Source organism: Prenolepis imparis, unplaced genomic scaffold (assembly GCF_030444845.1).
Source record: "Prenolepis imparis isolate NDT839.2.m4 unplaced genomic scaffold, iyPreImpa1.0 SCAF_11, whole genome shotgun sequence".
Lineage (NCBI taxonomy): Eukaryota > Metazoa > Arthropoda > Insecta > Hymenoptera > Formicidae > Prenolepis > Prenolepis imparis.
In genome coordinates, this window is record NW_028141169.1 from 11,239,801 (window position 1) to 11,262,415 (window position 22,615).

The 22,615-nt window shown below is 33.3% G+C and overlaps 5 protein-coding genes across 7 annotated transcripts; 2 read left to right on the forward strand and 3 right to left on the reverse strand.

Moving 5' to 3' along the window:
* Nucleotides 1-363: 363 nt before the first annotated feature.
* Nucleotides 364-2,767, forward strand: LOC145942652 (V-type proton ATPase 21 kDa proteolipid subunit c''). The gene is made up of 5 exons (XM_083049581.1): nt 364-629; nt 858-906; nt 1,010-1,093; nt 1,177-1,576; nt 1,691-2,767. The coding sequence occupies exons 1-5, from the start codon at nt 560-562 to the stop codon at nt 1,721-1,723; spliced, it is 636 nt and encodes a 211-aa protein (XP_082905707.1). The 5' UTR covers nt 364-559; the 3' UTR covers nt 1,724-2,767.
* On the reverse strand, nt 2,548-5,651 carry Cpt2 (Carnitine palmitoyltransferase 2). Of its 2 annotated transcripts, none has more exons than XM_083049580.1 (7): nt 5,259-5,651; nt 5,113-5,153; nt 4,302-4,863; nt 3,664-4,197; nt 3,073-3,562; nt 2,792-2,984; nt 2,548-2,688 (listed from the first exon to the last, which is right to left on the reverse strand). In XM_083049580.1, exons 1-7 carry the CDS (start codon nt 5,259-5,261, stop codon nt 2,562-2,564), a joined length of 1,950 nt encoding a protein of 649 aa, XP_082905706.1. In that variant the 5' UTR covers nt 5,262-5,651; the 3' UTR covers nt 2,548-2,561. The 2 variants fall into 2 exon arrangements, with proteins under 2 accessions (XP_082905706.1, XP_082905705.1); XM_083049579.1 differs by having other exon boundaries at nt 5,282-5,649.
* A 633-nt stretch (nt 5,652-6,284) lies between these two features.
* On the reverse strand, nt 6,285-8,465 carry LOC145942422 (uncharacterized). The gene is made up of 6 exons (XM_083049123.1): nt 8,304-8,465; nt 7,787-7,860; nt 7,195-7,380; nt 6,928-7,119; nt 6,699-6,854; nt 6,285-6,616 (listed from the first exon to the last, which is right to left on the reverse strand). The coding sequence occupies exons 2-6, from the start codon at nt 7,852-7,854 to the stop codon at nt 6,385-6,387; spliced, it is 834 nt and encodes a 277-aa protein (XP_082905249.1). The 5' UTR covers nt 7,855-7,860; nt 8,304-8,465; the 3' UTR covers nt 6,285-6,384.
* A 283-nt stretch (nt 8,466-8,748) lies between these two features.
* Nucleotides 8,749-14,088, forward strand: Akt (AKT serine/threonine protein kinase). 2 transcript variants are annotated; one of them, XM_083049120.1, is made up of 7 exons: nt 8,749-9,171; nt 9,805-10,078; nt 10,169-10,406; nt 10,555-10,752; nt 10,992-11,262; nt 11,408-11,644; nt 11,718-14,088. In XM_083049120.1, exons 1-7 carry the CDS (start codon nt 8,943-8,945, stop codon nt 12,056-12,058), a joined length of 1,788 nt encoding a protein of 595 aa, XP_082905246.1. In that variant the 5' UTR covers nt 8,749-8,942; the 3' UTR covers nt 12,059-14,088. The 2 variants fall into 2 exon arrangements, with proteins under 2 accessions (XP_082905246.1, XP_082905247.1); XM_083049121.1 differs by lacking the exon at nt 8,749-9,171 and adding an exon at nt 9,308-9,467 and having other exon boundaries at nt 11,718-14,078.
* A 29-nt stretch (nt 14,089-14,117) lies between these two features.
* Nucleotides 14,118-16,673, reverse strand: LOC145942421 (acid phosphatase type 7). The gene is made up of 8 exons (XM_083049122.1): nt 16,497-16,673; nt 16,216-16,337; nt 15,861-16,055; nt 15,445-15,772; nt 15,175-15,357; nt 14,878-15,097; nt 14,605-14,799; nt 14,118-14,518 (listed from the first exon to the last, which is right to left on the reverse strand). Exons 2-8 carry the CDS (start codon nt 16,316-16,318, stop codon nt 14,423-14,425), a joined length of 1,320 nt encoding a protein of 439 aa, XP_082905248.1. The 5' UTR covers nt 16,319-16,337; nt 16,497-16,673; the 3' UTR covers nt 14,118-14,422.
* Between the last annotated feature and the right edge of the window lie 5,942 nt (nt 16,674-22,615).

Genomic DNA, 22,615 nt, shown 5'->3' on the forward strand with positions numbered 1-22,615 from the left:
GAAACGTCAAAAGGATTCTCGAGTATTCGCAGTAATATCCACAGTCTTACATGATATCTTAAATTTATAATTTATAGTTTATAATTAATAAATTATATAATAATATTATAATTAATATTATTAATATTACTTATATATATATATAAATTATATATATTATTAATTATTTATTAATATTACTAATATTATTATAATATAATTAATTTATAATTTATAGTATCTAAAATTTCGCGCACTTTTAAAGCGCTAAGTGCGTTCGAAAATCTTGCTCGTCAGATAGAGTGACGTTTGATCGACCAATCAGAGTAAAAAGATTTCCTCGTTTCTATTGGTCAATTGGACGCTACTTCACCCGACGAGTAACCTCTTCGAACACAACTGATCGCCAACAGTCGTCACATGATAGCGACAGGCGAGATTTTCTATCGGTGTTTCGGATGCAGAGATTAAAAAATTTGTCGGAGAAAATTGTCGCGCCCGGCCGTTTAGCTTCTCCGGAGTGTCGACCGTAAATTGACAGGACTTTAAATATAATTTGTATTGGATAAAATAATTTACAATGGCGTCAATGAGGTACATTTTAGGTAGCACATTTGCAGCCACCTCCTCGATCACGATTCTTATTTTAGGTATGGCTTTATTATATGCTTTATTTATATTAAAAAATAAGTTATTATATTAATATTATTAATATTATATTAAAAAATAGACATATGCAATAAGCTCGTAAAAAAATGTCGAATCAAAAGTCAACATTTTGCTGAATTATATATATGTCTGCTGTCACAAGTTGTTTTATATCAAACATTATTTATTTTATTGAATTAATACTGTATTATATATATTTTATGTTACAGTTTTGTATTATGTATTTACTGGCAAGGGAGAGCAAATTAGCATTGCATGGTATGTATAATCATACATTTATATATCTCATATAGTTATTTCTTATATTATTGAATTCTTGGCACAATGAGATATTAAATATAATATTTATTTTTCTGTCTAGGTTCTTAACGAATACTTCTCCATACATGTGGTCTACATTGGGCATAGGCTTGTCAGTAGCTTTATCTGTAGTAGGAGCAGCATTGTAAGTTTGATAATAAATGTATTTGTAGTCCACTAAGACTTAGAATAGCATCAAGTTATTTATCATGATATTCATCTTTTCAGAGGTATCCATACGACAGGAGTATCTATTGTCGGCGGAGGTGTAAAAGCGCCTAGGATCAAGACAAAGAATTTGATTTCCGTGATATTTTGCGAGGCTGTAGCTATCTATGGCCTGATTACCGCTATTGTTTTGTCTGGAATGCTCGAAAAATTCACTTATACCGAGGCTATGTTGAACGAGGAGCTTAAGAATCAGAACTGGTTGGCTGGATACTTAATGTTTGGTGCTGGTCTCTCCGTTGGCATGGTCAATCTTTTCTGCGGCATAGCAGTCGGCATCGTAGGTTCCGGAGCAGCTCTCGCCGATGCGGCAAACTCCGCTCTTTTCGTGAAGATTCTTATAGTTGAGATTTTTGGTTCTGCTATAGGACTTTTCGGCTTAATTGTCGGTATTTATATGGTAAGTTAATACATAAATATGTCAATTTGAATGTAACAAATATTTAAAATTGTGTATTATAATGTTTTTATATTTTCTTTATACAAGTTATTCATTAAATAATTTTTTTTTCAGACTTCCAAAGTGAAAATGGGTGACAAGGTATAAATTATAAGAGATCATAATGTTCCATTCCATACTTAGTCATCAGTGAAAGATTATAAAGGAATGATTGTGCATCTATGAAATCGTTATATGAAATAATAAGAAATTTCTAGATACCAATATATGAATTACTGCGTATCTATATAATTCCACTCGTGCAATTTTCATGAAGCTCTAATTTAACATTCATCCTAATATCTATAACTATGAATGTTGTGCTTTATTGTCTATATTGTTTTAGACACATTTCCATTTCTTTTGAAACAGAAAAATGACTAACAATAAGATTAAGTAGAAATTATAAACATGAATTTTTATCAATATTAGAAAACAAAATAATTTTTTTGTTTCACATTTTGAATATGTTATAACACTCACTTTTACATAAGTCAATGTACATATTTTCTTGTTCACATGAGTAATAGAGTAATGTAAAATAATATCTGTAATAATTTACCCTTCATATATATACATATATATAATCATATATCTAATCGCTAATTAATTATTAGCAAAATTGTTGGTTGATTATAAAAATTAGTATCAAATTATCAATTATGTATAAATAATATTAAAAATATTTATTCTCAACAATTGTATATAAAAGTTTCTTATTCTATTCTATATTCTCTTATTATATTTCTCAAAAGTAACTCATTGTCATTTTTGTTTAAAATTTCAAAAATGGAGAAATGTGATACTCCTGATATAGATAACATTGTAAACATTTTCTTGTGTAAATGTATAATATATCTGTATAATGTATATCGTAATATATATTGTGTCAATGATTTCGGAAAAAATATAAAATGTATCTGGCTATATAATATACAGCGATATCTTATGTGCATAGTACATCATGGATGCTCTTGAATGCATGTTCCAATGTTTGTACATAATTGGTGGCATTACGACTGCCTTCATAACTTGTGACAACAGTACCCAATCGTTCATCTTGAATCATATATCTAAAAAATATACATTAATTCTCTGTATTTAAACCACAATATATTCCAAAAAGAATAGAATATAAACAGTTGACATATTTTCAATGCAATATGAATAGCTTACCCTATTCCATAACCATCGGATACTACTGGTCCAAATCCACCAGCTATTACAACCGGACTTGATAAAGTGGATGTAGACAATATATTGTAATTTAAAGCGTTGTAAGCTGGATCTTGAAAAATGACTGGCTTAATGGAATCCGATTTTTCTGCAATATTTTTCAAGGCAAACAGATGTCTATCAAATCCTTGGCCTGTAAAATAAGAAATATTATTATAAATCGACATTTTCTTTATTTTTTAAATTTATTTATTCGAAACTTGTTTAATGAAATTAATTACCCATTACTGCCTCTTTTGTAAGTACATTGTGAGCTTTACTACAATCGAGTATCATTCTTTTTAAATCTGATTTAGAAAGCTCAGTTTGCTTTCGAGCCATAGCAATGCAGATTTTTTTAGTCTCTAATGTACAAGGTCTGATAGTTTCTGTTCTGCCATGTTTATATGCAGCTGTGCTGCAAGATTCATAAGTGGGTACCACTTTGTCTTCTAGAATGTACAATGCTAACTGGAATGCCAGCTGCATCACGGCATCTGGACTTACTCCGAACTTCTTACACTGATTTTTACCAAACTCCTCATATATTGTATAACCAATGCGGAGTCGATTGATCCAATCTTGATATTTCGCTTTTTGTTGATTAATAATATCTTCGCTCTTTGCATCTATAGAAAATTGTAGTCTCTCAATGTTTACACTTTCTTGCGCAAGTTCATTTACTTCATCAGGATGGAATCTAGGTTTTTTAGATATATCAGCTTTCACATCCTGAAGAATAAGATTTTTATATCTTGAAATCTTTAGAAGTTCTTTTTGTAATTATTACTTTTGTAATTAATATGTCTAAAACTATAGAATAATGTACTCACCTGGAAATATCTGAGTGCTGCAACACCATCACCCCATGAATGTTCAAAATTGATTCCACTGTAACCGTCCTTAGAAACAATGAGAGAAAACGACTTGTCGAACCATCGATTGGTACCATCCGCATGTAAATATGTTCTAAGTAGCTTGTTATGATCAGTACCAATAACTTCGTCATCCAAGATCATTACAAATACAGCTGAATCAATTTTCTTCAGAATTTCTCGATTCCCTGTTTCAACTAAATGCGAACGTGCTTGTGCCCATTGATCCCTTTCTGATGTCGTAAGAACTCCTACAGGATGTTTATTTGGTGGCCTATCATCTTCCAGAATCGCCTTTAAGCATGCAGCTATCTCTCTAGGACTACAAATAAAATCGTTTGAATCTAAAACATCAAACGCGTAAAAATGACCTCTCCTTAGTACAACCAAGTGCTTTGCTGAAGAATCATGGAAGATTACATCCTTCTCCAATTCTGGTATTCTAGTTGTATTAAATAGATTTTTATATTGCGACATATCCAATGGAAAAGCCTATAACAAAAAATTTTCTTATTAAACATGCTCTACATATTCTACATATTCTACATATTTCTTTTTCAATATTTCAATATTTCACAAATAAAATTTTTTATTACCTTAAACAAGTAAGCACCATACCAGCTAAAGCGAGGTGGAATCAGTCTTGTGACATTGCGAAACAGTTCAGTATCCGATTTTTCAGGCTTCATATGAAATACTTCTGGTTCTAAAATATTATTTTTGAGAGACTTCAAGAATCTCAATGATGACACAACGAGATTTGTCGCCTTTACCAATTGTGTATTATATTTCGGATCGGATTCTGGTGTGTAAATTAAGAAAGGATTGTAATTGATTGGTAAAGGCTTGCGATCTCGTAAATACATATCGAACCACGGTTCACTAATGTAACTAGTACGTGGGTTTTCATTATTATTATGGATCAGCTGTTTTTGCAAACTTTGTCCCTCACTGGCAAGAAATTTCGAGACGCAGGATGATGTGTTTTGCAATTCCTTGTCGTTCAATACAGGTTTCTGTGCATTCAAATATCTCCTACATGTATCTTCGAGCTTTGGTACTGGTAATCGTGGTAAGGAAGCTTGAAAATGTAATGTTGGAACTTTACTAATTTGCAGATATTGATACTCAGAAGTATCATATAACGGCACAGTACTCCTGAAATAAACGCGAATACATTAATATTTGTATACTTATGTAAAATAAATTGTTATATTTATAAAATTTGATATTTTACAGAATCCTTAAGTTATAGTCATTTAATTTATATGTGACACTAGTTGTATAATAACTAATTTCATATAGTTATGATTAATTAATGTAAGTTTTCAAAATAAGTTTTATAAATGTAACATATGAAAAACGCTTCCTCTATTGCTAGAAATATAAAAACAAAACATTTAATACCTAGCTAATTGTTGTGTTAGCACGACTCCTCCACGGCTTATCTGTAATATATATAACAGAGAAAGAGGAAATAAAAACAAATATAAAAGTGCGTCAAATCTTATAAAAATTAAATATCAAAAATATATATGTTATACAACACACACCATATGTTAAATAAGAGATTTACCATAGTTTTTTGGAACTTGTTTCGAGTTAAGACAAACATTTTGTGATCCAATATGCGAATTAATTTCGAAGGCAGGCAAATATAAAATGTATCAAATTTATGAGAGAGTGGCAGGATAACAATGTGACAAAGCACTAGTATTATAAGCACTGTATAAACATGTCAAGTCTCATTACTACACACACACACATACATTGATATACATATATATACAATGCATAACGAATACAAGTAAAGTGGACAGTAAATATCACAGTAAATATATCATACACCAGACAAATTATTCACGTGCATGTATAAATACGTCATTGACGGTGCAAAGGTCACCGACCTTGACAGATCTGTATTTGTCAGATGCTACTCGTCTTTTAATTTGCATAAATTATTCAATTTTTTGTTATCTCTTACATTAATAATGTATAAAGTAAATGCTATATTATATATAGTTTGTCAAATCTGTAGATTGGACAAAAATTTTGCACAAAAATATTCGCGTAATAAATTGAGAATAGACCAAGAACTATCAATGATCTTGATAACTATAATTTCTTATTTGATCGATAGGAATTATTATATTATTCATTTTGTAATGTTATTACTTTTTCCTATTATATTTTTTTACGAGGGGTCTAATGATACCCTATGTTGCATTTAAATATATACGCGAATGAGAGTCAAACAGCTGACAGCTGCACCTGCGCTGTTACGCATGCGCGAGTTTCTCGCTTTCGCAATGTACATACATGTCAAGTTTGATTTTTATATTTACTTTCTCATAATGTATAATATAATTATACATATATAATGTAATATATGTATAATTGTATATATAATTAATATATATAATTGTATATATAATATATTGTATAATATAATATATATATATATATATATATATATATATGATATATATGTAAATGTATACATACAAATATTATACATAATATAATTTATAATTATTAAAATAATAAAATATTAAATATAATTAAAATAATTAAAAGTATTATAATTGTAAATCAATTTTAGTATTCAGTCATCAAATCATATGTACAATTAGCAACTATCCTAATATATATAATTATTTTCCTAGGTTTTATCTAAGGTTACATTAAATCCTTCAACATACTCTGAAGTGCGTCTATTTTATTATGCAAACGTCTATTTCGTTGTGTCAAAACTTTATTTTGATGCCTATTATAGGCAACATATCTCTTAAACGCTAACCACTTTTTATCTGAAGAAAAATCTATTTTTCTAAAGAATTCTCTATTATATCTGGACATATGTACAAAAATCTTATGTTTAGAATTTTCTAAATTAGACGATGGCAATTTCCTAGAAAAAAAATAAAAGAGTTTATAATATTTATATTTGTAAGATAAATTTACATATTTGTAAAATAAAAAACTTTTCTTACCTTTTTCCATTTATATCATTTTTGTTCACAAAATTATCATCAACGTCTTTCTGATCATTAATAAATATAGTATTTATTTTTCTTTCTGAATCTAGAGGCACATTGACTAAATTTTCAGTTACATTTAAAATGGGCGATGATTGTTCCACATATTTGCTACAGAAAAAGAAATATTATTTATAAGTAAAAATTATCATAACATTAGAAAATATTACTTGTATTTGCTCACCTTTCTTTATTTTCAACATTACTGCTTGTATTATCTTCACAATTTTCTGTATTGCAATTCCACGCAATTCGATTACAATAAATTACATTCTTTTCATTTTGAGATTCAATTTCGGAATCATTTTGAGATTCAATTTCCGAAACATTAGTATTAGTTTCTTGAAATAAGGATGATTCGCTCGTTTCATCTTTTCTAAAAGCAAATGTTTTAAATATTATGTAATTATAATCTTACTTATTATTTTTAATGTAAAATTCTTCTCTCTACCTGTTTCGCTTGAGCCGAAGAGTAGGAATTGCAGTATTCCTTAATCTTCTGATTTTTGAGTAGACGCTCATTTCATGAAAATCATGCTCCGTGAAATGGTCACTGCAAACTCTGGCCCCTTTGTAAGACACAATACGGCCAATTATATTAAACCATATTTTCCTCATATGTTCATCTATTGGTATCCTATAAACATTGTACAAATTTTATAACAGTTTCTGATCTTATATATATATAGAATATAAGTAACAAAAATATTTGAAGTAAACGTGATAAAGTAATTTAGAACAATTTTACAATACTAAATTATTAACACATTTTTTCACTACTTTGATATGCAAAAAATTCGATTAATTATCTCAATCCTATTATTAAAAAATACTTGATAAAGATTAAGAAAGTAAATTTAATTAAATCTTATAGACTATCAACGATTTTTATCACATTTATAATTGATCAAATCTTTGATTAACATTTCTCATTATAACTGTAGATATTAGGATATAAATAATATTCTTCCACAATTATCAATATTACATTTTTATTATATTATTTCTCTGATTATATATATATATATGTTCACATTTATAACCTGTGAAATGATCGTTGTGGATTAAAGGGAACGCATTCTACTGCGCATAAACAACACGACGTAACCATTTTTCTCTAAATTTACAGAATAAATACGCTCTGATAAACGAAATATATATAATTTGATATAAATATCGCAGATTGAATAATTTTAAACACTTTTCTTTTCGCTCAAGAGACAAAGATACAGACACTCCGCCTTCTCTTTTTCTACATGTGTTTAACCTCAATTTGAATTTGATGTCTTTTGCGCACGTTGTATTTCTTTCTTTTTTTCCCATTCATATCTACATCTACAGTAAACAGAGAGAAAGAGAGAAGGAGAGTCCATTTATATATTTAATTCCCACACGTAAATCCAAGTGTCTGACAAACAAGATTAAACACACATTAGGATTAATATAAAATAACATTTTCATATTTTAATATATTAATTCATCTACAATATTTCAATAATCATGAAATATAATTAATCAAATAAGGAGGGAAATATTGAATCGAACGCGTCATGAAGTTACAAAATATATAGATACGACGCGTCCGATGACTCCGATGACCGAACGAGGAATGTCAAGCGTCAAGCGCGCGGGGGAGGCGTGGTGGGGGGCTAGGTGAGTGGGGGGGCTAGGTGAGTGGGGGGGTGCGCGCGCCGCGGCGCCGCGCACGTGAGCACCCCCCACCCCCCCACTCCGCGACCGAATTCCGATGTGTGACGTGTGACGTGTGACGTAGCGCCGAAGGTCAAAGTCGATTCACAGTCGAACGCGCCGCGCACCCGCGCACATCGACACGCGCTCTCTCCGGCTCTCTCTCGCCCTGAAATTGGCAACACTGGTCTAGGGACGCGCCGTAAATTTGTAAACGGGGCTCCAATCGCGAGATTGAAAACGCGGCGCACGAAAGGAGCCGAGGGCGACCGTCGCGCCGCCGCTCTCTGACGTCTCCCTCGTCGGGTTCGGCGTGATCACGTCGGCGATCACTTGTGTGTGTACATATGCATTACCTGCCACACGCGTATCTATGATTACTCAAGTTTGTATACGCGCACCACTCCCGCTACTGCGTGTTATCCGCGATTATTCTCGTGAGGCTCCAGGCGCGACACGGAACCTGGGGCATCCGCGGAATATCGACAAGTGCGCCAAGACGAAAGAGTGATGGGGGACGCGGCGATGAACGTCGCAGCGTCCGGTGGCGGCGGCGGCGGCGGTGTTAGTGGCGGAAGTGGCGGAAGCGGCGGCGGCGGCGGTGTCGGTGTCAATGTCGGTGTCGTCGGCGTCAGCGGTAATAATGGCAGTGGAAGCGGAAGCGTCAGCGGAGGCGGCACCGGGGGCGGCAGCGCCGGCGGTCAGCGCATCGTCAAGGAGGGCTGGCTCCAAAAACGCGGTACCTAACTACGCCGAGACCCCCCGTAACGGGATCATAATATTTACGTCTTGCGCAATGTTTACTTACTCGGGGGACGCGCGTCTCGTGATTGTTGTATTTTTCTCTCCCCACGTATGTGTCACGAACACGTGGTGCCTCGTATTATTTAAGACCCATCTATAAAGTGAGGAGGATGATGAGAGACGTGGACGAAAATCTCGTCTACGGAGACGTCGAGTCTCACGTTTGGTCCTCGTGATGTTTTTATTGAAGTTGAAGATATTTGTTACCATGCGTTTTTTTTCATGTCTATTGTATGGTGTTTGTTGCCTTTTCTAGAAAATAGTATTTAATTCTATTCATTATTTTGCACTATAAATTCTTGGGCAATAATAATCTCTCTTTTATCTTGTATATATTGGATATATTAATGAAATTTTATATTAACTACATATTTTTTATACAATTTTATATTAATTACTACTATAACAGTAAAGATGAAATTTATGAATGATAGTTTTGAGTGGAAGTATAGAATGTTAAAAAAGTCCAGAGATTTAAGAACTTGTTAAATATTTGATTAGAAACTATTTTCTTCGCAATCTTGCTGAATTCATGCAGAAAATATAATATGAAATAATTTTTTTGTAGGCGAACACATTAAAAATTGGAGATCAAGATATTTTGTCTTGAGAGACGATGGTACATTGGTCGGATTCAAGGCAAAGCCTGATCCGCAAATGGCTGCGCAAACATCGACACAGCCATTAAATAATTTTACAGTACGTGGATGCCAAATAATGTCAGTGGATAGACCTAAACCATATACATTTGTTATTAGAGGCCTGCAATGGACAACTGTAATCGAAAGGACATTTCATGTAGAATCAGAACAAGAAAGGGAAGACTGGGTAGCAGCAATCAGGTATGATTTTATTGAACAATAATCTGTTAAGCTTTAAAATATAGTGTATGTAATATTCATACAAATTCTTTCCTTGCATCTTTTTTGCAGATATGTAGCAGATAGGTTAGCAAATGAAGAAAATCAGCAGCATGAACAATCCCAAATGCAACAATCTTCCTCTTCGGAAGATGTTGATATGGAATCGTCAGTGGGTGCTAGGTCTGATTCTTGTAGTTCTTTAGGTGTTGTATCTACAGATATAGACGGTGGTAGTATTGATGAATTATCAGCAAAATTCAGCGTCCAAGGAACTTCAAGTAGTAAAAGCACTGGCAAAAAGAAAGTAGTAAGTTGTGGAATCTTGTTTATTGATATAAATTATCTTATCAGTTTTAGAAAACACACATTTCTGTATATATGTGTATGTCTATTTGTGGGTATACAGAAATTTGCAAATAATTCTGATTTATAAATTTTTCTTTTACTTGTTCCAGACACTTGAGAATTTTGAATTTTTAAAAGTTTTGGGAAAAGGGACCTTTGGAAAGGTAATTCTCTGTAGAGAGAAAGCGACAGGACATTTATATGCTATCAAAATTTTAAGAAAGGAAGTTATTATTCGTAAAGATGAAGTGGCGCACACACTTACCGAAAACCGAGTATTACGCACTACTAATCATCCCTTTTTAATTGTACGTTGATTGTATATAAGACATCACTTAACACATATGTATTTACATTATTTACATACGTTATTACTAGATATTCTTTATTATTATTAATACATTATTATTAATAATCTATTTACATATAGATATCATTATTGACTATTATATCTTTACAGTTTCATAATTTAAGATTTATCTGTATTTGTAATATAATTAACATATGTATTTGTAATATAATTAACATATGTTTTTTTAATTTTTAGTCTTTAAAATATAGTTTTCAAACGGCAGATAGATTGTGTTTTGTTATGGAGTATGTAAATGGCGGTGAATTATTTTTTCATTTGAGTCGATCACGAGTATTTGGTGAAGATCGTACTCGATTTTACGGCGCAGAAATTATATCGGCTCTGGGTTATTTACACTCGCAAGGTATCATATACCGTGATCTCAAATTGGAAAATCTTCTCTTGGACAAAGACGGGCATATAAAAATTGCTGATTTTGGTTTGTGTAAAGAAGACATTACATATGGTTTGTATTATATTTTTAAAAGCTAGAGTAAAATCAAACGTATATATATATATATATGCATATGTATAAGTGTATATATGTATAAATCATGTATGCATGCGTGTGTGTAAATTTTAATATATATAATTGTGATATGTATTTATAGGAAGGACAACAAAGACATTTTGCGGAACACCAGAATATTTGGCACCAGAAGTGCTCGAAGATAATGATTATGGACGAGCCGTGGATTGGTGGGGTGTAGGTGTAGTCATGTATGAAATGATGTGTGGTCGATTACCTTTTTATAACAAAGATCATGAAAAGCTATTTACGCTTATTTTATTGGAAGAAGTAAGGTTTCCTAGGACGATTAGTAATGAAGCAAGAGATATGCTTGGTGGTGAGTGTCACTTTAATGATCATAATAACAGTGTTTCTATACGAGAGAATTCATTTTTCAATTATTTTTATAGGTTTGTTAATAAAGGATCCAAGTAGAAGATTAGGTGGCGGACCCAATGATGCGAAAGACATCATGAATCACGCATTTTTCTCGTGTATCAATTGGACGGATCTTGTCCAGAAGAAGATTCCTCCACCTTTTAAGCCGCAAGTGACTTCAGATATTGACACTCGATATTTTGATAGTGAATTTACCGGCGAAAGTGTTGAACTTACGCCCCCGGATCAGGGCTGTTTAGGTAGTGGAGGAGGTTTAAATTCTATAGCAGAAGAACAAGAACATTTTCCGCAATTTTCGTACCAAGAAAGTCATTCTGCAGCAACTTCTTCCATTGTCTCTATTAATCACTGACAGTGTCAAGTGTCTTGCTTAATTAATATAACGAGATGTGTGGTTTATTAATGCATGAAAAACCTCGAGCAAAAACATTCAATTACAATATGTATCTTGACAATTGTCTGCAAAGCTTAAAACTTTCCCGATGATAGGCAAATCAATAAAATTATCTTTCTTTATGATGCTTTTTTTACGCATCTTAAGAGATTGTTACATATCTCCAATGGCAAATTAGATTTATGCGTATAAGTGTGCGCTCGCATATAACACCTATACACATAATTATTAATCACTAAAATTGTATATGGCAAAATGTATACTATAAGATTAGGTCGAGATATAGTAAGATTAATATTTGCTGCGTATAAAGGAATATGACAGGGATTATAAATTACGTTCTTAATTGAATCGAGTTAATTAAAACTCCTTGAGAGACATATATTGTGAATATTGAATAATTTTCTTGTCGTCAAGGAATGTGCGATAATCGTAAGTATAAAAATCTTTGTTTAACAAAAGCTACACTTGACACTTTCCAAGTTTATTATCTTATTTATGGAAGGACAGTTCCTGATATTTTTTTTTTAATTCAGTAGATGACTGTTACGGCAGATGCCAAAGTAAAAAAATTACAGCTGGCAAAAAGCCAAACGCAAAAAAAAAATGGTTTGTCCATTGCGAAAGTAGAATTGTAGTAAAAAAAATATCAGCTTTAATTGAATTATTGTATAAATTTGAGGTCACTTTTTTTAGCCTTATAAGAGTCGTCATTATTATGACTGGTAATAATTGGAGATGTGCGAGTATTCGAAAGTTATGAATTGTATAGAGTTCGGAGCACTTATTTGAAACAAATGTTCGACTATTTTTGGAATATTGCTCGGAACAATAGGAGGATTGTTCAAAAGAAACTTGTAGCTTAAGTATTTTCAGCTTTTCTATTTTCTATTCTCTATATGTGAGATAAAATTTCCGAGATAATAAAATATATTAACTTATTGGAATAGATACATGTGCTGTGTGTAAATAGAAAATATGTTTAAATTCTCTATTACATTGCCGCAATTGGATATTCTAATTATTGGATCATGAGCTTATATTATGAGCTTAAAGCTTAAGCATAATAGACATTCAATTCCATAGTTGTCCAATATAGCTTAGAATTTGAAAAAATGGGAGCTCTGAAATAATGCTTCTCAATACATATTACAGTTTGTCTATCTTCATTGAGTAAGATGTTTTTAAATCACAAAATGTAGACATTAACATTCTAGATCGCATATAACAAAAAGTAATGTTTTATATATAAATTGCATTATATATAAATATACGTTTCTATCCTTGTTAAAAACAAAATCGCGCTTTTTTTGTAATCTCAAAAGATCGGTTTCAGATATAATTGTTATGTAAAAATAATTCTTTAATGGAGGGTGACGAAATATGTAAATTTTACTCTTCATTACTCATGTCATCAAAATTGAAATCGTTGCTAGACTTAACGGTATTGGCACAAAATAAATTGTGCTTAATTGTGATCAAAGTGCCTAGTGAACGATTATTCTCTAGTGCAAATAATGTATTACATTCGAATGCAAATATGAAAATATAGAATAACCACGTAACTATGTGTACGATTATCCTATTATCTATTATTACCTATCGGGACTTAATCATTTAATCTTAATAGATAAACTATTATTGGTGTTTTTTCGAAAATTCGTGATTATACAGAATACACAAAAGCTACAGGTTAAAAAATTTATTTAGATTGAAAATATGTTTATCACACAATTATAAAAGCAGTCCGAACATAATAGCTCGAATGAGTTCTATCCGAAATAAAGTTGCAAAATATGTGATATGTAAAACTTCGAGAAACTCACACATGTCTAATTATAACGAATTTTAAAAATCGAAAAGATTTCCCGATGAACAGTCAAGGCTATTTGTTATATACCTTTACGTATCATTGAATATTAATTAATTATGAGAGCTAGATGGATATGAAATCTTATACTAATACTATACATTATTAATACTATATTATATACTATATAATAATTATATATATACATATATATATATATTTATATTTTAACAATTAAAGGATTATATTGTACGTTTTTTGCATTTGCTAATTTTTTACTTGTTCATATGCAAATCACGCTAATATTCGTTCATGTATACATTTCGACCATCGTATTATCCAGCCTACGTAAAATATGTATTAACTTTGAATTATAATTGTATAAAATTATACATACAGTCAAAGTGAAGGAAAAATCTTACTAACTAATATTGCTTGAAAAACTTTTTTAACATGTTCTTGTCTGTGTTTTCTACTTATCACATGGCGCTAATTAAAATGACATTTATATTTTATTTTGAAGGAAAAACTTCTACGTACTGTGGTAAAGTATTCTCTTTCACGAGCCAAACTCTATCTAGAACAGCACCTTCTTTATCATCGGATACCTATTATTTGCAACACAGAAACAAGAGAAGTTTTATAATTTTGTTACAAAAAAAGCGTTAATTTTCGAAATTTATTCTTGAAATACCTGTTCTAGATACACGTGAGTCTTATTGAACGCCTTCATTCTTGTGTATCCATAATCCGAGCTGCGATATGCGGACCACGCCGGTCGATTGGGAACAAATTTCTCTCGACCCTCTTTGCAACCAGCTGACCCAGTAATTATATGCACAGGTGCTTTGTAATTTTTATACGGTTCTTCATAACTACCATTATACACCTATATGATTATAATTTTCATTAATACTGAGTTTTTTTCCATAAAATATATAAATAATACGATTGGTTGGACAATTACTTGAAAGTTGTACATGGGCCACAATCTTTCGTAACTGTGTTCGTGTGCCCAGATTTCTAAATCCACTTTATATTTGAAGAATAGATCCTCCAGTCCGAACCAATTTAAAAATGGCAATCCGACTCTAATCAGACTTTGATGATTGGTGCAATCATCCGCATTAGCATTGCTGCAATACATTGGTCTATGTCCGAATGTTACTATCCATGGTCGTTTAGCCCTGTAATCGCAATTTTTTTTGTCAATCCTTATCATTTTAATAGTCTAATTTTAATAGTCTTTTAATTGATCGCATACCTTGCCTCAGGTTTATTTGCTTCTCGCAGATCCTTATCCAACCATTCGTATTGTTTAATCATTTGCTTTATACCATAATTCATGAAATAATAAGCTTCAGTTTCTATAGCTACGAAATGTACAGGACCTATATCAAAGCTATACCACAAGCCTTCCGAATCACCTGGCATAGCGAATCGGGCTCTAGAAAAGATATAATTAAAATAGAATTAAATTTTTTGCAAGTATTCAATAAAATATCGGCAAAAAATCATTCAAGCATATATATACCTATAATTACTAAAATTATATTTCTCTTCGTGATTTCCAGGTACAGTCATGTATGGTATATAAGCAGCCACAGATTCAATTTGCCGCATAAATTCGTCACCTACGCGTGCATCGTCACTATGCATGTCATAAGCAAAATCGCCAACATGAATAGCAGCATCATATAAACCACGTTCCGTCTCTTCCTGAAGGCGTGATAAACTCTGCGCATTCTCATTACCCATATCGCCAAAGATAACTATTTGCGGTGACCAATCTGTGGAGTCCTCAGGCGTAGTTCTCATATAAAATACATTTGACCATCCATAGCGACTACCGCAGTGATATACTGATGGCGAATGGTAAAAATTTATTATTAGCATCATAACATAACTTTAATTAATAATCAATAGTAAAATACACAATGTTTAGCTTACTATATTTGCTGTTGGGTGTTAAATTTTTTAGCAACACTTTGTGGATATACTGTTTCCGTTTTTTCGCACCACCATCGATGAAGAGAGTAGAATTTCCTTCAGCTCGCAAAATAAATCCACCTATGCCATATTCTACTATCGACTCTTCCGTATCGTTCCTTGTGCTCCAGGTAACAACGATATCGTGAATGTTATCTGAAAATTATATATAAAATACACTTGCATAGATAAAGAACTATCTTACTAATATTTGAAGAACTAATAATAAAATTTGTTTCAGATTACAATTTCTTCTCATTGTAAAGAGACAACTGAATAATTTTACATATAAGTATCGGCTTAAAATAAAACTTACCACCATAAGAAAGATGAACAGCTTCCGGCTGATAATGTATCACACCACAGAACGCAGTGGAGATAAACGATAGGATCACAAACGTGATGTATAGATAAAGCATCTCGTCTATATACGCAGACCTAAGAAAAAATAACATGCGTACTGATGTCAGGTAACCATCATGATTATAGAGGAATATATTGAGGAATTAATTAGAACAAAGAGATTGCACAAGCGAATTAAAAATCAACCGTTTAAATATAAATACAACTATAATGTTATCATCAAGGGTACTGTACCTGTTGATTAAATCATATAAATACGTATTTTTATCTAAACGACACGAGGAAGTGACAGATTCCTCGTATCAAAAACGATGCGTAATTAAAGCTTTATCTAGAAAGTACATCGTCATCGCAAATACGACATATTGTTTCGATTACGTTCAACACAATACGACTCCCACTTTGTTTACTTCCGTGTCAGCTGGTGTCAGCTGTTAAACGTCACGATCGACGATCGACCAATCGAGCGCGTGCGATTAATCGATTATAGCTTGCTATCCTTATTTTGGGCCAGTTTCTCCGATTAACTTAATCAGGCTGATTAAACTATATCTTTGTCTCCTTCAATACGTTCTTAAAAAGAGACAAAGAAGTTTAATTGATTGAGGAGGTTGAAGTTAATCGATTTTTGGTGAAACTCTTTGTATTTCGCGGCTTTCGCATATATCTACATCCGCCTCCCGAATACACAAATCGTATGTATGTATATATTAGAGGTTATATAATAATCTAATTATATATATTATATATCTATAATTATATATATTAATACAAATTCTCTCTTTTTTGCATAATGCGTTTGCGAAGACTTATATTTATATTTAAGACTTTGATATTGTTTTATATTTCTCTCGTGTGTAATTATATGATTGTAAATGTAAATATTTCTTCATTCGAAGAATTTTTTCAGACTACATATCATTTTACTTTCATCTTAAATATTATGTATTATATATAGGGTTGAGAAAATAGGAAAACTTTGTTATTATCGAGTTATATCTATATGTAGAATAATTGTATTTATATTTACAATTTTATATTTTATATTATCATTATTGCATTTCTTATAACTTCATGGTTATCTTTAGCGACCTCTCGAAAATCGCAATCGATCTCGAAATAGTAAGATATCGATAGTCTGCATCGGCACTCGGCACTCAGTACCTCTTGAAATAACGGTAACGACAGAGCTAGAATGTAATTCTGAATGTAAAAATTAATTAATTTTCAAGTATACACATCCGCAGGTAATGAAATTTTCATCTAACGTGTTATAATAGTCGAAAGATCATTCAATTCGCGCATGCCGGGATTGGAATTTTTTAGTATAAAGCTAATATATGCATGCTTATCATAAATTGTGTAAAAAAAGTGCACCGCCTTGTGTAAAAAAAACTCTTTATCTCTCTCTCTCTCTCTCTTTGTCACGAAGCGAGTTGCAGAATTTGAATGTCGTCATAAATTTGTAATTATTTACCTGAAGAAATATGTATTTTGTTTACTTGTAGAAATTAAATTAGAACTGTGGAGAGAGAGCAAGAGAGAGAGAGAGAGAGAGAGAGAGAGAGAGAGAGAGAGAGAGAGAGAGAGAGAGAGAGAGAGAGAGAGAGAGAGAGAGAGAGAGAGAGAGAGAGAGAGAGAGAGATTAATTCAATTTCGGAGTAATTCTCGGGATACGAGACTGTGAATTCAGTCTTCGAAGTCGTATAAGATAGCCTGCGGGTTACTATTAATCCGCACTCGAAGTTAAACCTTACTGTCACTTGCAGCGACAATAGGACAACGTTGATTCCCTGCGCCGATACCACGATAATGTAATTACGGAAGACGGAGGCTGGAGAAATTCTCTGTGGTGTCGCAGAGAGAAGGATCGAGAGAGGGAGAGAGAGATGGAGAGAGAAGTCAGGAAAGCAGTTACCGAACTAACATCCCCTATATTGATCTTACGGTCTTGCTCTTCTCTTTGTCTCGCCTTCAGTTTGCACGTGTTTCCCGTATACGTGCAGCTGCAAGAACGTCAAAGAATCTCACGGATCCCCGAGGATGTATACATGCAGGTACATATAATTTAATGTAATAAAAGCATATCAAAATAGTCCTCTTGCCAAAAGTCCTCGTGAAATTCTTTACGAATTGCGCATGTATGTGTTTACATCTATATATAGAAAACAATTCCTGAAACATTTAAATTTGTTTTTATATAGACAATTCGAGTCCGCAAAAGAGAATTGCAATGATTGCAGCCGACGAAGTACTTGATGAATTATTAAAGTTTGGGCTACACATTTTAAATACGAGACTCTGAGGATTCATTCTTCATTATAAGGTAACCATTCATTATAAGGTATAGTGCGTAAAAATTGAAAATTTATGCGAGTCTTTGCCGTTTGAAAATATGCATCTTCATTTTTTATTGCATTAGAACAGTTTATAATATTTAATATGTGCGTATGTACATATATCTGGATTATTATTCATATTATTTAGAAATATCAATATGCATTATATAAATTATTCTTTCCAACTCTGCAAACATTCCCAAGTAGCAAAAAAAATGTATAAAAAATGTTTAAAATTTATTTTTAAAGATATTTAAAAAATGTTAAAATAATTGATTAAGTCCTTTTTTAATCATTAAAAAACCGTTTAGTTTAACGTTAATATAATATAAATATTTATTTAACGTTTATATATATATATATATATATATATATATATATATTAAATATTAAATATTTTATTAATGAAATATATTAAATATTTAATAAACGTTAAATTAATATTTATATTACATTAACGTGAAAATAAAGGTTTTTTTAAATGAATAAAAGGACTTAACCAATTATTTTAACATTTTTAAAATATCTCTGAAAATGAGTTTTAAACATTCTTATATGTTTTTTTTGCTACTTGGATATTGATATAGATTGAGAAAGGTGTCCGTAATATATCTGACAATTATCTGTGACGAATTTTTTAATAAGTCTTAAATTTATATTTTAGAGATCAAATAAAATTTAAAAATATATATATTTCATATAGATTATTAAGGATAAACATCCGTATTTTTTTGAAGACTTTCCCAATTTATATTTAATATCAATGAATTTATGATGTCTTTTCGAAAGAAAGTTTTTCAAGAATATACATTGTCTTGTGAATTTCCTTACTTCATATACGTCGAGAGTGTTAGGGGAAGCAAAAGTAATATAAGTTTTCTATTCTACTTTCAACGTGGCGCGTGAGACGGTCCTCTGAGCATAGAGAACCCACTTGTGTAAATATTCTCAGAGATCCAATATTGTTCGGAGAGAGAAGATGATCTGATATTCGCAAATTTAATATAGAATATTTCAAATTCTAGATATGTATATACGCACATATCTCGTAATAAAAACTTAAAATATTTGATCTCATATTGATTTGCTTACTGCATTAAACAAAAAGATTACATTATTTGTACACATTTTTGAGGAAAGAAATGGAGGAATAATGTCGGAATTTAAATCGAATTTTAAAAACTTATACAACATGCAAAGACTAAGCACTACCGTAAGCAATGTCGTATATAGTTTGCATTAATAATAATTGTGTATTCTTATATATTTAATAAAATCCTCGATATATATTCCCAATATTTTTTATTGCCAAACAATCCTATTCTTATGCTAATTCATATGCATATAATAGATAAGACAGGAATACGATTATTGTTTCGCAATAAAATTTATGTTTATCAAAGCATTATATTGAATAGTTTGAACTGGCATAATAGATAAAAGAATAACATTGTTTTGCAATAAAAAATATTGAGAAATATATGTCGAGAATATGATTTTATTAAATATAAGAATGAAGTATATTATATACATAAATCGGAGTTTTTTAATACTTGTTTAATACTTTTTAATATTTGTTAATATATATATTTAATATATATATGTATATATATATATTTAAAATTTTAATATATATATATTATAATATATTAAAATATAATATATTTCAATATATATATTTATAATATATAATATTTCTTGATTTATTGTAACTAGTGATTATAATTTTCGTAGTAACAGTTTTTCTGATCATTTTTTTTGTGTCTTTTGTTGCTTCGTCTACTTTAGTTGATAAACAATTGAAAAAATAACATAACGAGTTAACATTGTCAGTTTAAAAATATCTTATATATGATGTCGATAAAACTAAGGAATCATAAAACAAAAAGAAATTATGTGTAGATTTTTTGTTATAATTAAATATAAAAAAATAATAATATAAATATAAAAAAATTATAATTTCTATTAGTATTATAAAATAATAATATATATAATATTTATTAGTATTATAAAATAATAGTATAATAATTAAATTTAAAAAAGAAATAATTTTTATTAGTAAGTTTTTTTTCTAAAAATCACATCAAAAAATACATTTTTATCGACCAGTCGATAAATTTGGCGCTAACAATTTATTTCACGTTCCAGTAGATGTCGCCAGCGGCGACTTTGGCGCGCGACGCGTCTCGACGTCACAGCTGAAAGCGCGCCATTTCTCCTTTCCAAGAGTGTCCTTCCCTGCGTGTGGATCTGAGCGGAAAACCGGAGCAAATTCCTTGCGATTGAGTGAGTAAGAGTATCTTTTCCACAATTAAATCACGAGAGCGATAATCGCGAAAGCTAATTCGATCATCCGCCGACATTTATCTCCCAACATTTCGAAAAAAGAAACATGAAAAGACATCGCGAATCGACAGTGGCGCGAAGATTCGCGGCACTCGGAGCGTATCATAGGTTACCGCCAATCGGGGGTCACCGTCATCGGGGGTTGCTTCCCATCGGGGGGGTTGACGCCGGCGCGACGTCGCCGACGCCGCTGACGCCGCTCAGTGGCGAGGGTCGGAGGCGGCGCTCTGCCAACGGTGGCAAGCGAGCGGTGTGTGTGTCAGCAGGGCTGCCGCACGCACACACTGCACAGGGGTAGTTCACACCCAAGTCGGCCGCTGTCTCACGAGGGGTAGCTTTTCCGCGTTTCCCCGGAGAGTCACGGCCTCGGCTACGAAGCGACGTCGCGTCCAACCCCGCGTCGCGAGGAAAACGCGCGCGAGTCTCGGGACTCCTCTGCCGCCGCCGCCGCCGTCGCCGTCGTCACCACCACCATCGCCACCCTCCTCCCCCTTGGCCCCTGCACTCTCAGTTAGTCGACTCGCGCGATTCGGCCGGGGATTGCGCCGCTCCCCGAGGTGCATCGTGTCGCGGCCCGATTAAGGGTGGTGGTTGCGCGCCGTTGTCGCGAGAAGAGAAGGCGGAGGGTGAGAAGTGGAACACACGCACACGCACGCACGCACGATACGCCGTATATATATCCTACCTAACCCAAAGACCCCAAAAGCGAAGTGATCGAAGAACGGGACGGTCGAACAGCATCAGCAGCGGCAGCGAAAGTGACAGCTTCGGAGTCCGGGGGAGAGTCGCCATCGGTGGTCGTTCTATCAACGTTCGTGGAAGCACGAGGTGGATTGTCAAGTCTCCGAACAGGATTTCGAGACTTTTTTCCCCGGCGGAAAGGAACACGACGCGTAGGACAACGTGCGGGGAAGAATTTTGTCGCGAAACTCTCCGAGGAAGCGAGAAGCGTCAGGAGGGGAACATGTCGCGGTGATGTCGAGGCGGGATCCTCGCGGCGGCTCCTCGGTGCATCAGGTCGATCCTCGTCGCGTGGAGAGAGAAAGAGAGACACGAGGGACGTGCAGCTGTCACTTCCGCGAGCGCGAGCCTCGCGTTAAAGGGATCATACACGAGCGATCCGGAGATATCGGACCGATCGACTCGAGGAAGATCGCTCTTAGGAATCACCGTCGTCATTTATTCCGCGATTAGTGTCGTGGGTTGATCCGCTCGAGCGAACGCGCACACCGCATAGAAGGCGCGTAAACATCGACGTGTCGTGGGCGGGAGAAAAAGACGGAGAGAAAGAGAGCGGCCGCGAATTGCGTAAAATGATCTCCGTCGTGGCCGAGGAATCTCGCGGCAAGTTGGAGACGTCGTCCGCGATTCTCGCTCTCGTAGAGGCCCAATGTCCCGTAATAACGATCGTCGCCGACGTGCGGTCGCGTCAAGGGTGGTAGCGCTAACGCACCTAACAAGATTCAAGGAGGAGTGACGGCGGCAGCAGCAGCAGTAGCAAGAGCAGCAGCAGCAGCAGCAGCAGCTGGTCGGAGCTAGTCGACGCGCTTCCGGCATCGCGGAGCCGATGCGGTGGATGCGGAACAACGACGGCGGCAGCGACAAGAATAACAAGAATAACAACAACAACAACAACAATAACGACGACGACGACGAGGACGACGGGAC

Excerpts from the sequence above, each read along its gene's own strand:
- LOC145942652 (XM_083049581.1), top strand. The coding sequence starts at position 560 with ATGGCGTCAATGAGGTACATTTTAGGTAGCACATTTGCAGCCACCTCC. Across the intron at positions 630-857 it reads GATCACGATTCTTATTTTAG|TTTTGTATTATGTATTTACT; the intron begins GTATGGCTTTAT and ends TTTATGTTACAG. Across the intron at positions 1,577-1,690 it reads TAATTGTCGGTATTTATATG|ACTTCCAAAGTGAAAATGGG; the intron begins GTAAGTTAATAC and ends TTTTTTTTTCAG.
- Cpt2 (XM_083049579.1), bottom strand. The coding sequence starts at position 5,320 with ATGTTTGTCTTAACTCGAAACAAGTTCCAAAAAACTATG. Across the intron at positions 4,864-5,112 it reads CTAACACAACAATTAGCTAG|GAGTACTGTGCCGTTATATG; the intron begins GTATTAAATGTT and ends CGTTTATTTCAG. Across the intron at positions 2,689-2,791 it reads TCCGATGGTTATGGAATAGG|ATATATGATTCAAGATGAAC; the intron begins GTAAGCTATTCA and ends TATATTTTTTAG.
- LOC145942422 (XM_083049123.1), bottom strand. The coding sequence starts at position 7,854 with ATGGTTACGTCGTGTTGTTTATGCGCAGTAGAATGCGTTCCCTTTAAT. Across the intron at positions 7,381-7,786 it reads CCACAACGATCATTTCACAG|GATACCAATAGATGAACATA; the intron begins GTTATAAATGTG and ends CAATGTTTATAG. Across the intron at positions 6,855-6,927 it reads AATGTTGAAAATAAAGAAAG|CAAATATGTGGAACAATCAT; the intron begins GTGAGCAAATAC and ends CTTTTTCTGTAG.
- Akt (XM_083049120.1), top strand. The coding sequence starts at position 8,943 with ATGGGGGACGCGGCGATGAACGTCGCAGCGTCCGGTGGCGGCGGCGGC. Across the intron at positions 10,407-10,554 it reads GCACTGGCAAAAAGAAAGTA|ACACTTGAGAATTTTGAATT; the intron begins GTAAGTTGTGGA and ends TACTTGTTCCAG. Across the intron at positions 10,753-10,991 it reads CTAATCATCCCTTTTTAATT|TCTTTAAAATATAGTTTTCA; the intron begins GTACGTTGATTG and ends TTTAATTTTTAG.
- LOC145942421 (XM_083049122.1), bottom strand. The coding sequence starts at position 16,318 with ATGCTTTATCTATACATCACGTTTGTGATCCTATCGTTTATCTCCACT. Across the intron at positions 15,773-15,860 it reads AACACCCAACAGCAAATATA|TATATCACTGCGGTAGTCGC; the intron begins GTAAGCTAAACA and ends ATTCGCCATCAG. Across the intron at positions 14,519-14,604 it reads CTCACGTGTATCTAGAACAG|GTATCCGATGATAAAGAAGG; the intron begins GTATTTCAAGAA and ends TGCAAATAATAG.